Raw genomic sequence first — 16,822 nt, 5'->3', positions numbered from 1 at the left:
CAGGAGCCAGCAGCCAATGACTTTTGATGATGGACATGTCAGACCTCAGCACCCAGGGTGACTTTAACAGCCTTGGAAACCTTTATTCCACCCCCTGGCAGGGGGCAAAGGCTCTTTTTCTCGGGGGGGGGGTGCGGGGGGGGGAAGGGGAGGGAAGGGAGAGGATCTGGTGTGCACACACACCACTCAAATACATCTCCCCCAATAACAGATTAGTCATATAAATTTAATCGTTACAGATCTGCTGCTTGATCAATACAGTTTTAGTATTTAATACATGCTGTTAAAGTTTATCACTGCGGTGCCCTTGGGTGAACTGCTAGTGTTTTGTCTCTCTCTCTCTCTAAAAATAAATAAAAACATTAAAAAAATTCATTTTTTAATAATGTAGTTTAGGGGCGCCTGGGTGGCTCAGTCAGTTAAGCAACTGACTTCGGCTCAGGTCATGATCTCGTGGTTCATGGGTTCAAGCCTCACACAGGGCTCTGTGCTGACAGCTCAAAAATAAATAAATAATAAAAACATTAAAAATTACAAAATAATGTTCTTCAGGGGCACCTGGGTGGCTCGATCGGTCCAACTCAAGCGTCCAACTCTTGATTTCCACTCAGGTCATGATCTCACGGTTCATGAGTTCGAGCCCTGGGTCAGGCGTCATGCTGACTGCTGACAGTATGAAGCCTGTTTGGGAGTCTTTCTCTCTCCCTCTGTCTCTCTGCCCCTCCCCTGCTCACACTGTCTCTCTCTATCTCAAAAATAAATGAACTTTAAAAATTTTATAAAAAATAAAATAATGTAATTTAGACAGACTTCTGATTCCAGAAAGATAGAAGTGTTTTTCTCTATTGCTCCCACTCGGTACAAGTCCATGGACATTGCATATGAACCAAACACAAGAAGACCCTGAAAGGAAACAAGGAGAGAGGGACTAGGCACCTTGGGACCCAAGGAGTGACATGATGGTGAGTTCCTTGGGTTTTCTTTCTTTCTTTTTTCCCCCCAATGTTTATTCATTTTTGAGAGACAGAGCAAGAGCAGGGGAGGGGCAGAGAGGGAGACACATAATCTGAAGCAGGCTCCAGCCTCTGAGCTCTCAGCACAGAGCCGGATGCAGGCTCGAACTCACAAACTTCAAGTTCATGACCTGAGCCCAAGTCAGATGCTTTAACCAACTGAGCCACCAAGGCACTTTGGGTTTTCTTTTTGCCTCAGAGATCCCAGACTTGAACTGGAGAACCAGAAACCCAGAAACACCAACCGGTACAGACAAAAAAAAAAGGAAAGAAAAGCCCCAACAAAAGCCTGCCCTCTCTAGCCAAAGGATCAGGAAAAGTGCAGCCTAGCAAAGCGGAAAACTTTTAGACAATAAGGTTGTACTCCAGCCAGCCGCACCCCGACCAATGTCAGCGAAAGGCTGAGTGGGGAGCCCAGACCTCCACCCTCCTCAGCTGAAAGGAGGTGTCCCAAGCCACTGCCTGCTCCCAGAATGGGATCAGAGAAGGCCAAGCAGGAAACCTGGACTTCATCCCAGCCAGGCAGTAATGAGGGCCCCGTTCCCCCCCACTGGGGTGATGTCGGAGAAAGCCTCGGAGAGAGTCAGGACTTTGACCAGCGGCAGTGACAAGGCCATCTGGTCCCTGAGTATCAGTGGAGGCCATGTGGGGAGCGGTCATGAGGTGCCCAGACCTTCCCAGCCAGAGTGGTGTCAGCAGAGGCCTGGGGGAGCCAGAAACTCCATCTCCACTCCTCCGTAACCAGGTATTCTTTCCCTCAACCCAGGATGTCCACAGACACCAAGGGGGGGGCCTGGATTCCCGCCCCCACCCACTAGTAAAGGGGAGGAATCCCACGCTTCCTTTGCTGGAGGCGTCAGAGGAAGAAGGCATAAACAGAATATTTATCTAAGACTGCATAAAATACCGAAAAGTCCAGGATACAATTGGAAATCCCTCATCACACCAAATGGGATGAAAAAAGACAATTGGTATATGACACCAATCCCAAGATGACAGAGACGTTAGAGTCACTTGAGTAAGATTCTTGCAGCAGTCAGTAGAAAAATATTCAATGAGCAATTATGAACACGCTTGAAACAGATGCAAAAAGAGAACAAAACATACAAAGGAAGAGAAGGTACAAAGAAGAACCAAATGGAAATTGTAGAATGGAAAAAAAAAAAAACAAAGTTTTTGAATCAACGGATGGGGCGGCAATAGAATGGAAGTGACAGAGCTAACAATCAGTGAACTTGAAGACAGAGCAACAGAAATTATCCAGTCTGAACAACAGAGAGAAATTGGGCTATAAAAAAATGAACAGAGCCTCAAGGATCTGAACTGACATTCGCGTCATCAGAGCTCTGGATAAAGAGGAGAAAGAGGGCACAGTAGGAAAAGTATTCGAGATTAAAAGAAAAAAGAAAAAAATAGGGGTGCCTGGGTGGCTCAGTTGGTTGTGTGGCCGACTTCGGCTCAGGTCATGATCTCGCGGTCTGTGAGTTCGAGCCTTGCATCAGGCTCTGTGCTGGTAGCTCAGAGCCTGGACCCTGCTTTGGATTCTGTGTCTCCCTCTCTCTCTGCTCCTCCCCTGCTTGTGCTGTCTCTCTCTGTCTCTCAAAAATAAATAAATGTTAAAAAAAAAAAAAAGAAAGAAAAGTATTTCAAAAATAATGGCTGAAAACTTCCCAAGTTTGGCGAATGAAGTGAACCCAGAGAGTCAAGAAGCTGAGCAAATCTCAAACAGGATGAATCCAAAAAAAGTGTTTTTTTATGGGCACCTGGGTGGCTCAGTCGGTTAAGCATCTTACTTGGGCTCAGGTCATAATCTCACAGTTCGTGAGTCTGAGCCCCACGTCAGGCTCTCCGCTGTCAGCACGGAGCCCACTTCTGGCTCCTCTGTCTCTTTCTCTCTCTGCCCATCCCCCACCCCCAAAATATTTTTTTAATGTTAAAAAAGTTAAAAATTAAAAACAAATAAGAAAAAAATTAAAAAATAATAATTTTTAATGCTTTATTTATTTTTGAGAGAGAGAGAGAGAGAGAGAGAATGAGCGGGGGACAGACAGAGAGAGAGGAGGACAGAGGATCCAAAGGAGGCTCTGCCCTGACAGCAGGGAGCCCAGTGCAGGGCTCAAACTCACGAACCTCGAGATCATGACCTGGGCCAAAGTCAATGCCAAGACACATCATAGGAGAACTTTGAATGTAAAGGAAATGGAAGAAAGCTTGAAAGCAGTGAGAGAAAACAACACGTTATGGTCTACATTTCTAACCCAATAAAATTAATTAATTAATTATGTTTAAAGCTGGTTCTTTGAAAAGATACATAAAATTGACACCTTTCTAGCAAGACTGACCAAAGAAGGGGTAATTAATGGGTTAATAAAGGCACACTATGGACATTACCCACTCTTATATTTGAAAACTTAGGTGAAATGGGTCCATTCCTCAAAAAGTGAAATATGTCACCACTCATCCAAAATGAAATGGATAATTTAAAGAGCCTATCACAGGGGCGCCTGGGTGGCTCAGTTGGTTGAGCATCGGGCTGTTGATTTCGGCTCAGTTCATGATCCGGGTGGTGAGACTGGGCCCCAAGATAGGTTCAGTGCTGAGCATGGAGACTGCTTGAGATTCTCTCTCCCTCTCTCTCTCTCTCTCTCTCCCTTTCTCTCTCTCTCTCCCTCCCTCCCTCTCTCCTTCCCTCCCTCCTCCCCTCTCCCCTACTCATGTTCATTCTCTCTCTCCAAAATAAAATAAAACTAGAAAAGCATTTAAAAAAATTTTTTTAATGTTTATTTATTACGGAGGGAGAGAGAGACACAGGGCATGAACAGGGGAGAGGCAGAGAGAGAGGGAGACACAGAATCCGAAGCAAACTCCAGGCTCTAAGCTTCAGCACAGAGCATGATGTGAGGCTCGAACCCACGAACAGGGAGATTGTGACCTGAGCTGAAGTCAGAGGCTTACCCAACTTAACCACTCAGGCACCCCACTAAAATAAAACTATAAAGAGGCTATAACAATTAAGGAAACTGAATATATAATTTTAAAACTCCTAAAAAAAGAAATCCCCAGGCCCAGATAGTATCAGTGGAGAAGTCTACCAAATGTTTAAAGGATAAATATCAGGGGCGCCTGGCTGGCTCAGTCAGTAGAGCATGCAACTCTTGATCTCGGGGTTGTGAGTTCTACAGTCTATGTTGGGTGTAGAGATTACTTAAAAATAGAATATTTAAAAAATAAGAAATAAAGGATGAGCATCAATCCTTTTCTTCCAGAAAAGACAAGAAGAACACTTCCCAATTTAATGTATAATGCCAGTATCACCCTGTTCCCAAAACTAGACAGAGACAGTATAAAAAAGGGACAATTACAGACACTATCCTTCCCAAGCATAGATATGAAAATTCTTACCAAAACACTGAAAATATAATTCGGTAATATATAAAAAGAACTGTAATAAAAATGAAAATAAAGGGGCGCCTGGGTGGCTCATGGGTTAAGTGTCTGACTCTTAGTTTCGGCTCAGGTCATGATCTCACAGTTTGTGGGCTTGAGCTCTGCATTGGGCTCTGTGCTGACAATGCAGAGCCTGCTCAGGATTCTCTCTCCTTCTCTCTCTGCCCATACCCCCCGGTCAAACACACTCTCTCCCTCTTTCTCTCTCTCTCTCAAAATAAATAAATAAACTTTAAAAATAAAAATAAAACGAACTGTACACCAGGATCGAGTGGTGTCTATTCCCGGGATGCAAGGCTAGTTCAAACAGTCACAAATCAATCAATGTAATCTACAGGCTAAGAAGAAAAATCACATGATCGCTTCGATGGATGCAGAAAAAGCATTTGATAAAATTAAATACCCACTCATGATTTGAAATACTCAGGCACTAGGCATAAACAGGGACTTCTTCAACGTGATTTTTTTTTAATCTACAAAAACCTATAGCTCCCAGCACACTTAATTTTGAAAGACTGATGCTTTTCCCCTAAGACTGGGAACAAAGCCAGGATTTAATTCTCACTGCTGCCACTCAACATAGCACTGGAAATTCTAGCCCACACAATAAAGCAAGAAAAGAAATAAAAGGCCTACAGATGAAAAAAGGAACAAAATTAAAGTGTTTCTGTTTACAGATGACAGGATCGTCTACATAGAAAATTCCAAAAATCTCCAACAACTTATAAGTAAATCCAGCAAAGTTGCAGAATTGACATAAAAATCAACTGTGTTTATATCAGCAAAACTAAAAGGCAACCAAAAGAATGGGAGAAGATATTAGCAAATGACATATCAGATAAAGGGTTAGTATCCAAAATCTATAAAGAATTTCTCAAACTCAACACCCAAAAAAATAACCCAGTGAAGAAATGGGCAAACAACATGAATAGACACTTCTCCAGAGAAGACACCCAGATGGCCAACCGACACATGAAAAAATGCTCCACATCACTCATCATCAGGGAAATACAAATCAAAACCACAATGAGATACCACCTCATACCTGTCAGAATGGGTAACATGAACAACTCAGGCAACAACAGATGTTGGCGAAGATGTGGAGAAAGAGAATCTCTTTTGCGTTGTTGGTGGGAATGCAAGCTGGTGCAGCCAATCTGGAAAACAGTATAGAGGTTCCTCAAAAAACTAAAAATAGAAGTACCCTACGACCCAGCAATTGCACTACTAGGCATTTATCCACGGGATACAGGTGTGCTGTTTCGAAGGCATATACACCCTGATGTTTATGGCAGCACTATCGACAATAGCCAAAGTATGGGAAGAGCCCAAATGTGCACTGACTGAGGAATGGATAAAGAAGATGTCTATATATACAATGGAGTATTACTCAGCAATCAAAAAGAATGAAATCTTGCCATTTACAACTACGTGGATGGAACCAGAGGGTGTTATGCTAAGCAAAATTAGTCAAAGACAAATATCATATGACTTCACTCATATGAGGACTTTAAGACAAAGAACAGATGAACATAAGGGAAGGGAAACAAAAATAATACAAAACCAGGGAGGAGACAAACAAGAAGAGACTCATAAATATGGTGAACAACAGAGGGTTACTGGAGGGGTTGTGGGAGGGGGGATGGGCTAAATGGGTAAGGGGCACTAAGGAATCTACCCCTGAAATCATTGTTGCACTAGATGTTAACTAATTTGGATGTAAATTTAAAAAAAATCAACTGTGTTTCTATCAACTAGCAAGGAGAGCACGGACAGTCCCTCGCTACATTGCCACCAATGAACCCCTGCACCTTACAATGCTCCCCGGAGGACCCCAACTGCACAATGGTTACCTGAGGGCAGGGTAGTGTTGCCTGGGAAGGGGCACAAGGGAACTATGGAAGTTTTCAACTTAAAAATCCCTACACAAGGCAGTGGTGCTTAAAAGAAAGGGAGGGGAACATAGTCGGTCTGACTTAGAATCTGTGTTTCGATATATCAGGTTTGTGTGTTTGGGATTTTGGATCCCTGCTGCCATTTGGAGTTTTGGTTTGTGTGCTGAGATGAATAGTGCCCCACCCCCACCCCCAAATTCACGTCCATCTAGAATCTCAGAATGTGACCAAATTTGGAAGTAGAGTCTTTGCAGGTGTAATTTGTTAAGATGAGGTCATACTGGAGTAGGTGGGCCCTAAATCCAGGGACTGGCGTCCTTATAAGACAGAGAGGACACACACACACACACACACAGGGAAGATGACCATGGGCCACAGAGGCAGAGATTGGGATGAGGCAGCCACCAGCTAGGGAAAGGAAAGACCTCTGAGAGCCACCAAAAGCTAGGAGAGAGGCACCGTTTGGCCCGCTGACACCTTGGTCTTAGACTTCTGGTTCCAGAACTGCAAGAGAATAAATTTCTGTTGTTTTGAAACCACCCAGTTCAAGGCAATTTGCAGCCCCAGGAAACTCGTACCCTCTGATTCTCTTTTCTGTGGTCTTGAGGAGGTGGAGTATTGTCTCGATGCCTGGAGAAGGGCTGTCTCCTCCCCCCCCCCCACCCACCCCCCATCCTCGGGCAGTGCCCGTGGCTTCCTCCCAAGGAGAATGAATTCCAGATTCTGTTTGGGAATTGAAGAATTGTCTTCTCCCCCAAGGAAAGAAGGACACGCCCTTATGCACGCAGCATTTTTCTGTGTGTGAAAGAGGGGCTGGAAAGGCAGCGCACAAAAATCACATTCTTGTCCCGCTGCAGAATGCACTGCCCGGGGCGCTCTCTCCTCGGCGCCGGCTTGCTCAGCAGAAAGCTGCGGGGAAGCTGGCGGAGAGCTTAGTCACGGCCTTTCGAACCCTCCTCCACTGCTTCCAAGTTCAAAGGAGAGAAGAAACGAGAAACGAGAAACGAGAAACGAGGCCTCCCAGACCTTCACAGGGAGACACCCTGCCGGAGCAGGTGAGTCAGGGCAAGGGCGTCCTCATTTCTTAAAAGGCTTTCAAATTCCCTTGGCTTCTCCCTGATGGGGGCAAATTCCTCCGCTGTACCTTTCTGCATCCTTTTCTCTCTGGCAGCACCAACCGTCTCCCAAGCAGCCCCACCATTACCATCTTCATCATTGAAGAAGTACAACAATAGGATGGAGACTACTTTGAAGCACCTGCTGTGTGCAACCTCAGTGCCAAGTGCCCTCGTACCTGCCCTGGAGCCCTCCCGGCCGCCTGACCACGTGGATACTGTTAGCCCTCCTTAGAGACAAGAGAGCTGAGTCTCAGAGACACAGATTAACTTGCCAGAGAGCACACGAGGAGAGAATGGAGGAGCTGGAAGGGGCCCCACCCCTGCTGCCCCCGTCCTTTCAAGACACCATCCAGCCTCAGGAATACAAAAGAAAAGGGAACGTATTCCAGTTACTCCTGGAAGCGCACACACGCAGGGAGTCCCCAGCCTGTTCCCCACACACGACCCGATGTCCTCACCTGTCTCCCCTACCTCTTCTTTTTCCACCTTCTGTCACATCTTTCTTCACCCCTACCACGTGGCACCAGTGTTGACTGAGGCACCTGACTGCACACTAAGGATTGAATTTTCCAGTTGACTCTGGTCCAAGGGTCTGGGTGGGGAGTGGCTGCTTAAATGGGTACAGAATTCCTTTTGGGGGGAATGCATTCGCTCTGGAGCTAGAGACAGATGGTGGGGGCACAACATTGGGAATGTGCGAAATGCCACCGGATTGTTCACTTTAAAATGATTAATTTTAGGTGATGGGAATTTCACCTGAGTAAATTTAAAAGGTTTGGGAAATGTCCAACAAAGGAACTCCATGGCTGATTGTTTAAAAATATTTTAATGTTTATTTATTTTTGAGAGACAGAGTGCGAGTGGGGGAGGCAGAGACAGAGGGAGACACAGAATCCGAAGCAGGCTCCAGGCTCCGAGCTGTCAGCACAGGGCCTGATGCGGGGCTCAAACTCATGAACCGTGAGATCGTGACCTGAGCCAAAGTCGGACCCTCAACCGACTGAGCCACCCAGGCGCCCCGTGGCTGATTGTTTTTAATACTGTCCCAACCTAAAAGCGCATCATGCCTCCTTCTCTGCTGGAAGCACGCTCTCATCAGATGTGTCCAGGCAGCAGGGAACAGTTCCCTGAGACCCCTGTGGTGTGGGCAGGTTGTTAGGTGAGTCACAATGGGACAGAGTTTCGGATGCCCTGCCCTCTCTCCCATCTCAGCATCTCCCATGCCTACACATCCTGTTCACACTAAAGTTGAGGCAAGACAGGATATCCAGAGACTTGGAGGTCAGGCTTACCAAAAAGTGACTCAGTGAAATGGATTCTCAGTGCACCTGTCCCTCAGAGACTATGACTTCTCGTTGTGGCACTTCTAGAAAACCAATGACAGACAGAACTGCCTGCCTACGTCCTGGAACACCCTCCCCAGGGAGCATGATGAGGCAGCTTCCTAATTGCTGGGTGGCCTCTGAATGCTGTGACCCTCTGAGACATGTCACCTGGCAGGTTCTCCAAGAGTTGCTGCCTGTCCCACAGGCTGCAAGAGGTCACGGAAGGAGCAGGACCAGCCTGGCCACAGGTGAAGATAGGCAGTTGCAAGGCCTTCAAAGAACCAGTCCCTGATTTCATCGATCTGTTGTATTTTTTTTTTTTAATCTATTTCATTTATTTCTGCTGTAATCTTTATCAGTTCCTTTCTTCTACTGGCTTTGGGCTTTGTTTGTTCTTCTTTTTCTAACTCCTTTTGATATAAGGTTAGGTTGTTTATTTGAGACTTTTCTTGCTTCTTGAGGTAAGCCTGCATTGCTCTAATTTTCTCTCTTAGAGCAGCTTTTGCTGCATCCCAAAGATTTTGGACCATTGTCTTTTGATTTTCATTTGCCTCTATGTATTTTCTTTAAAAAACTTTTTTAACATTTATCTATTTTTGAGAGACAGGGAGACAGAGCATGAGTGGGAGAGGGGCAAAGAGAGATGAAGACACAGAATCTGAAGCAGGCTCCAGGCTCCAAGCTGTCAGCACAGAGCCTGAGATGGGACTCGAACCCACGAACCATGAGATCATGACCTGAGCCAAAGTCGGATGCTTAACCGACTGAGCCACCCAGGCGCCCCTGCCTCTATGTATTTTCTGATTTTGTCTTTAATTTCTTGGTTGACCCAGCTGTGAGCCTTCTTGACAAGAGAAAGATACCAAGAGCAAAAAGCAGCTGAACTTTCCCAGCAGAGGTATCCAGACAAATCCCTGAACACACACGTTCACAGCAGCATGACAATAACCAGAGGAGGAAGCATCTCCAGTGGCCATCAGTGGATGAGTGGATAAACAAATTGTGGCAGATTCCTACCATGGAATATTACTCAGGCGTAAAAAGGACTAAAGCGCTGACACCTGTATGATGTTAACAACAATGCCCCCTTAAACATTATACTCTGTGAAAGGAGCCAGACACAAAGGACCCAATATTGCATGATTCCAATTAGATGAACTATCTAGAAGAGTAAATTCATAGAGACAGGAAGCACATTGGTGGTTTCGAGCATTACGGAGAGGGGTGTAGGGGAACAGGGCTTGATTGCTTAGTGGGTATGAGGTTCCCATGATGAAAATGTTATGGAACTAGTTAGAAGTGATGGTTGTACAACATTGCAAATTGACTAAATGCCACTATACACTTTAAAATGGTCAATTAAAAATTATATATATATATATATATATGTATATATATATATATATATATATGTATATGTGTGTGTAAAATATACATAACATGATAATGACTATCTTCAACATTCACACTGCTGTACAGCCATCATTATGCTCCATCTTCAGATCCCTTTCATCTTCCCAAATGGAAACTCTGTCCCCATCGAACACTCACTCTCCATCCCTTCCCCCACCCCCCACCCCTGGCTCCCACCATCCTACTTTCTGTCTTTTGTGAATCTGATGACTCCAGGCACCTCATATAAGAAGAAGCACATAGTATTTGCCCTTTTGTGATGAAGTGGTTAATTTTATGTTATGTGAATTTCACATCCGTTGAAAGAAAGGGAGGGAGGGAGGAAGGAAGGATCCATGAAGGAGAGGAAGGAAGGAAGGAAGAAAGGAAAGGAAGAAGGAGGGAGGGAGGGAGGGAAGGAAGGAAGGGAAGAAGGAGGGAGGGAGGGAAGGAAGGAAGGGAAGAAGGAGGGAGGGAGGGAAGGAAGGAAGGAAGGAAGGAAGGAAGGAGGGAAGGAAGGAAGGAAGCAAAGGAAGGAAGGAAGGGAAGAAGGAGGGAGGGAGGGAAGGAAGGAAGGAAGGGAAGAAGGAGGGAGGGGAGGGAGGGAGGGAAGGAAGGAAGGAAGGGAAGAAGGAGGGAGGGAAGGAAGGAAGGGACGAAGGAGGGAGGGAGGGAAGGAAGGAAGGTAGGAAGGAAGGGAAGAAGGAGGGAGGGAGGGAAGGAAGGAAGGGAAGAAAGAGGGAGGGAAGGAGGGAAGGAGGGAAGGAAGGAAGGAAGCAAAGGAAGGAAGGAAGGGAAGAAGGAGGGAGGGAGGGAAGAAAGGTAGGAAGGAAGGGAAGAAGGAGGGAGGGAGGGAAGGAAGGAAGGAAGGGAAGAAGGAGGGAGGGGAGGGAGGGAGGGAAGGAAGGAAGGAAGGGAAAAAGGAGGGAGGGAGGGAAGGAAGGAAGGAAGGGAAGAAGGAGGGAGGGAAGGAAGGAAGGGAAGAAGGAGGGAGGGAGGGAAGGTAGGAAGGAAGGGAAGAAGGAGGGAGGGAGGGAAGGAAGGAAGGGAAGAAAGAGGGAGGGAGGGAAGGAAGGAAGGAAGGAAGGAAGGAAAGAAGAAGGAAAGGAGGGAGGAAAGGAAGGCAGGAAGGATCCATGAAAGAAAGAGAGAGAGAGAAAGAAAGAAAGAAAGAAAGAAAGAAAGAAAGAAAGAAAGAAAGAAAAGGAAAGGAAGAACCCATCCCAGCCACCTCTTCACCCTGACCATTTTAGCCAAGGACTGAATCTGAGTGGAGATGACCATGGCCCCTTCTGAATCCACCCTGCACCCTCCACTGTCATCCCCGGGAATGAAACTGAGTTGACCGGAGGTCAAATCGAACGAGTGCGGGGGCGGCTGCAGCCTTTGGGGCCGTGAGATGCTGGTGGGAGAAAATGCTGTCCTGAGTCTCAGACACCGGATTCATGAACAAATCTCAAGTTTAAGTGCCTGAGAAAAATGGCTCGATGTGGTTTCCTCCCTAAGTGTTGGAAATCGGACAGCTCATCCCTGCTAATGGAAAGGCCTGTATCCGCTTCCTGGATTTTGTGAGTGGGGTAAAACCCCAGGAGAGAAAGCTCCCACACAACATCGCCAACTGAACCCCATCCATTTGTTTTCTGAGTGTAACGTCAGGTTAATTATTTATGACGGGGCTCCAAACAAAGTGTTAGTAAGAGACCGGCTTCCTCTTCTAATTGCTAGGTTTCTGAGAAGGGAGCTTCAGCCTGGAGGGATTTTGTGATTGGAATAAAAGGAAATAGAAGAAAGTGAAGTGTGCATCGGCCTGGCCCAAAAGAACAGCCAGAGTACTGAGAATTAAAAGGAAAAGTGAATTATTAATAAGCAGAATATGGAAGGGGAAGGAAGACAGAGGAAAGATGATTTCCCCGAAAGTCCTTCCGATGCCCGGCCCTTCCTTGAATCTCCCACAAGGAGAAGCCAAGGGGAACTGCCAGCTGAGCCATCCGCCAGATGCTGACGGTTGCTTGTTGGTTCTGAAGATGAAACAGCATGAACTTGCCTACTGGTGGGCAATTCTAGGGCCAGGGAAGCGTTGTGGGGCAGAGGAGCCTTGGTGATGAAATCAAATCAAACTCTGGCTTTCCCGAAGATGGCGCGTTCTATTTACCTTCTGGCCACTCCTCTCCTATGAGCACATCTTCTGATGTTTTCATAGTTGCTTCTTACTTGGACAAGAAATACCCAGCCCTTGGGTCATTCGCACCCCACAAGGTAAAGATGGAGGAAAAAATAAATAGGAAGGAAAAAAGGACCCAGCTTTCAAAGAGTCCTGTTTTGAGGCACGCCTGGGTGGCTCAGTCGGTTGAGCATCCAGCTTTGGCTCAGGTCATGATCTCACGGGGCTCCGGTCATGATCTCACGGTTTGTGAGTTCGAGCCTCACGTGGGACTTGCTGCTGTCCTCACAAAGCCTGCCGCGGATCCTCTGCCTCCCTCTCTCTGCCTCTCCCTCACGTGCGATCTGTCTCTCTCTCAAAACTAAACAAACATTTTGGGGCTCCTGGGTGGCAGAGTTGGTTAAGCCTCTGACTTCGGCTCAGGGCATCATCTCCCGGTTCGTGGGTTCAAGCCCCGCGACGTGCGCTGTGCCGACAGCTGGAGCCTGTGTCTCCCTCTCTCTCTGCCCCTCCCCTGCTCGTGCTCTGTCTCTCTCTGTCTCTCAAAAGTGAATCCACGTTAAAAAACTTTTTCAATTAGGGGCGCCTGGGTGGCTCAGTCGGTTAAACGTCCGACTTCGGCTCAGGTCACGATCTCACGGTCCGTGAGTTCGAGCCCCGCGTCGGGCTCTGGGCTGATGGCTCAGAGCCTGGAGCCTGCTTCCGATTCTGTGTCTCCCTCTCTCTGCCCCTCCCCCGTTCATGCTCTGTCTCTCTCTGTCTCAAAAATAAATAAAACGTTAAAAAAAAAAATTAAAAAAAAAAAAAAAGAAAAAAAAAACTTTTTCAATTAAAAAAAGTAAAACGAAATAAATAAACATTAAAAAAAGAGAGAGGTCTGTTTTGCTACTTACTGAAGATTTCATAGGGGAAAAATTACAATGCTATTCGCTAAAACGCAATTTAAATTTTACCCATTTTATTTACATATCACCCTTGTCCCCAGCCACCCACGACAACCACAGGCTGACTTATTCATCAATTTAAGTCCCAGGTACTCTTCCTTGGAAGCAAGAAGTGCCTTACTGGGACACAATGAGAAGCTCCTTGGTGAGGACTCATGTTGTAGCTCAGTCACTGAAAGATTTGCTCGTTTCCACCCCACCTGGCAGCTTGGAGCTTCTGTGAATATTGGGGCATTGTACTTCCTCACTGGTACTCCAGGCACCTCGGCAAGAATTCGTCAGTAAGATGTGGAATTTAATAATAGACACATCTAATTATAGATGTTGCATTTGCCTGTCCCGCAGGATTAAAAACACAGTGTCTCCTAGAAAACCCAAGACAAAGAATAATGAAGGGGCTCAGACTGGCGAGCCAAGGAACGCCACCAGATGTTTAAGAGATGGACAGATGTCGGGGCACCTGGGTGGCTCAGTCAGTTAAGCAGCAGACTCTTGATTTCAGTTCAGGTCATGACCTCACGGTTTGTGGGATGGAGCCACATGTCAGGCTCTGCACTGACAGCACAGAGCATACTTGGGATTCTCTCTCTCTCTCTCTCTCTCTCTCTCTGTCCTTCCTCTGCTCATGTTCTCTCTCGAAATAAATAAATAAACTCAAACAAAATATTTTTTTTTAAAAAGCCTGTTTGAAATAAATACTTTGGCACATTCCAATCTAAAAGACAATAGACAGAAACAGGTGGAGAGGTGTTGAAGCAGGGAAGGGCTGTGTAGGGCAACTGAAACTCTCTCAGGGTGATTCATCAAAGGACCACCCAACTGGGTGGCTCAGTCGGTTGAGTGTCAGACTCTGGCTCGGGTCATGATGTCACGGTTCCTGAGGGTGGGCTCCGTGCCGACAGCTCAGAGCCCGGAGCCTGCTTCAGATTCTGTGTCTCCCTTTCTCTCTCTGCCCCTCCCCTGTTTGTGCTCTTTCTCTCTCAAAAGTAAATAAATAAGCTTAAAAAAAAAAAAAAAAAAAAAAAAGACCTGTCCAACAAGGCCCCTGGTGAGGCTACCACTGTGGTATACACAATCAGTTTGGAAAACATTGCTTTCGCTTTTCTTCTGCCAGGGACATACCTCCTGCATTTCCTTCCCTGGTCAACTCAACACCCCCAAAGCGCAGTTCTGACGTCCCCTCCTCCAGGGAGCCTTCTCTGAACCTCCACCTCTAAAGAAATGGATTTTCAGGAAAAGGAGACAATTGTCCAACAGTGGGATTGTCCACCCCCTGGTGCTGTGAGCACCCATCATAGGCAGCATTCAAGCAGAGACCAGAGAAGATACGTCTGAACTATATTTCTCCCAAAGCCCCTTCCAGCTCTTGTGTGAATTTCCAAGTTAACAGAATTGAAGGTCCTTACCAGATCACAATGGCTGCTCTTCGGCCAACATTCCATTCTGTGAACTGTGGAGGGAAACAGTGCTAGAGGTTATCAAAACCAATCATGGACAAACCACCGTGACCAAAGATCAGACGGCCCCTGCCCCCCAACTTTAAGATATGGTCTCTGTGTAAAGATGTGGGGGAAATGGTACCCTCACGTCCTGCTGGTGGGAATGTAAAAGGATGCAACCATCATGGAAGACAGTTTGACGGTTCCCCAAAAAGCTAAACACAGAGGGGTGCCTGGGTGGCTCAGGCGGTTAGGCACCCAACTCTTGATTTTGGCTCAGGTCATGATCTCATGGGTTTGTGGGTTCAAACCCCACATCAGGCTCCTTGAACTGACAGTGCAGACCTGCTTGGGATTCTCTCTCTCTCTCTCTCTCTCTCTCTCTGCTCTTCCTGTGCACGTTCTCTCTCAAATAAATTTTTTTTTAAAAGGTAAATCGAATTACCATATGATCCAGCAGTTCTGTGCCTAGGTATATGGTGTGCTCAAAATAATTGAAAACAGGTATTGAAACAAATGCTTGTATACACATGTTCGTAACAGCGTTAGTCATAACTGCAAAAAGATGGAAACCGCCCAAACGCCTACCAATGGATTAATGAATACACAAACTGTGGTACGTATATAATATATATGTTAACATATTTAATATATAATGTTATTATATATTATATGTATTGATATATGATAATATATATAATGGAACATTTATCAGCCATACAGAGGAATAGAGTACTGATGTATGCCACATGGATAAGCCTTGAAGATAGGACACTGAGTGAAAGAAGCCAGACACAAAAGGTCACATGTTGTAGGATTCCATTTGTATGAAATCCACACACATAGGCACAAATTGGTGGTTTACAGATGCCGAAGGGCCAGAGGGATAGGGAGTGACCACTAATGGGTACAGGGTTTCCTTCTGGGGGCATAAAACTGTTTGGGAACTAGACCTTTACATTTTGAGAAAGAAAAGAAAGAAAAGAAAGAAAGAAAGAAAGAAAGAAAGAAAGAAAGAAAGAAAGAAAGAAGCAAGCAAGCAGAGGCACCTGGGTGGCTCAGTCGGTTAAGCGTCCGACTCTTGATTTAGGCTCAGGTCATCAACTCGAGGTTCGTGAGTTCAAGGGCCATGTTGGACTCAGTGTTGATGGTGCAGAGCCTGCTTGGGATTCTCTCTCTCTCCATCTCTCTCTGCCCCTCCCTTGTGCTTTCTCTCTCTCTCTCTCAAAAATAAATAAACTTAAAAAAAAATTTTTTTGGGGGGTGCCTGGGTGGCTCAGTCGGTTAAGCATCCGACTTTGGCTCAGGTCTGATCTCACTGTTCGTGAGTTCAAGCCCTGCATGGGGCTCTGTGCTAATAGCTCAGAGCCTGGAGCCTGCTTCAGATTCTGCATCTCCCTCTCTCTCTCTCTCTCTCTCTCTCTCTGACCCTCTCCCACTCACATTCTGTCTCTCTCTCAAAAATAAATAAATAGTAAAAAAATTTCAAAACAAATTTTTTAATCTTTAAAACAAAATTTTTTTTAAAAAGCCATAACAAATGTTGGCGAGGACGTGGAGAAGAGGAAACCCTCATGCACTGTTGGTGGGAACATAAATTGGTACAGCCGCTATGGAAAGCAGTACATAGTTTCCTCAAAATATTAAAAATAGAATCACCATATGATCCAACAATCCTGCTTCTGAGTAACTTATCCAAAGAAAACAAAAACACTAATTTTTTTATTTTATTTTAGAGAGAGTGAGAGAGGGAGGGAGGGAGGGAGGGGGAGAGAGAGAGAGAGAGAAAGAGAGAGAGAGAGAATTTCAAGCAGGCTCCACAGTCAGCACAGAGCCTGATGTGGGGCTCGATCCCATGACCCTAGGATCATGACCTGAGCCAAAATCAAGAGTTGGATGCTCAATCCACTGAGTTGCCCAGGAACCCCACCAAAACACTAATTTGGAAAGATATCTGCACCCCCCTGTTCAATGAATAAATGGATAAAGAAAATAATATATGTAAAACACATACACACACACAATGGAGTACTATTACTCAGCCGTAAAAAAAGAATGAACTCTTTCCACTTGCCACAAAATGGATGG

The 16,822-nt window shown here is 45.8% G+C and overlaps 1 protein-coding gene across 5 annotated transcripts in view; it reads right to left on the bottom strand.

Annotated features, from left to right (window-relative positions):
• Positions 1–16,822, bottom strand: part of LOC122210078 (small integral membrane protein 10-like protein 2A) — a 149,658-nt gene that overhangs the window by 77,795 nt on the left and 55,041 nt on the right. For 2 of the 5 annotated variants that reach the window (XM_042922532.1, XM_042922534.1), the window contains exon 2: positions 14,702–14,745. In XM_042922532.1, the coding sequence (XP_042778466.1) occupies positions 14,702–14,745 (44 nt within the window). Of the gene's footprint in view, positions 1–5,579; positions 5,618–13,524; positions 13,559–14,492; positions 14,509–14,701; positions 14,746–16,822 lie in introns of those variants that run through there. The other 3 variants (XM_042922535.1, XM_042922531.1, XM_042922536.1) reach the window with 3 other exon arrangements.

The sequence above is a fragment of the Panthera leo genome, chromosome E3, assembly GCF_018350215.1.
Source record: "Panthera leo isolate Ple1 chromosome E3, P.leo_Ple1_pat1.1, whole genome shotgun sequence".
In the NCBI taxonomy this organism is placed as follows: domain Eukaryota; kingdom Metazoa; phylum Chordata; class Mammalia; order Carnivora; family Felidae; genus Panthera; species Panthera leo.
The sequence above is the reverse complement of the archived record's forward strand: the minus strand, read 5'-3'. Positions and strand labels throughout refer to the sequence as shown.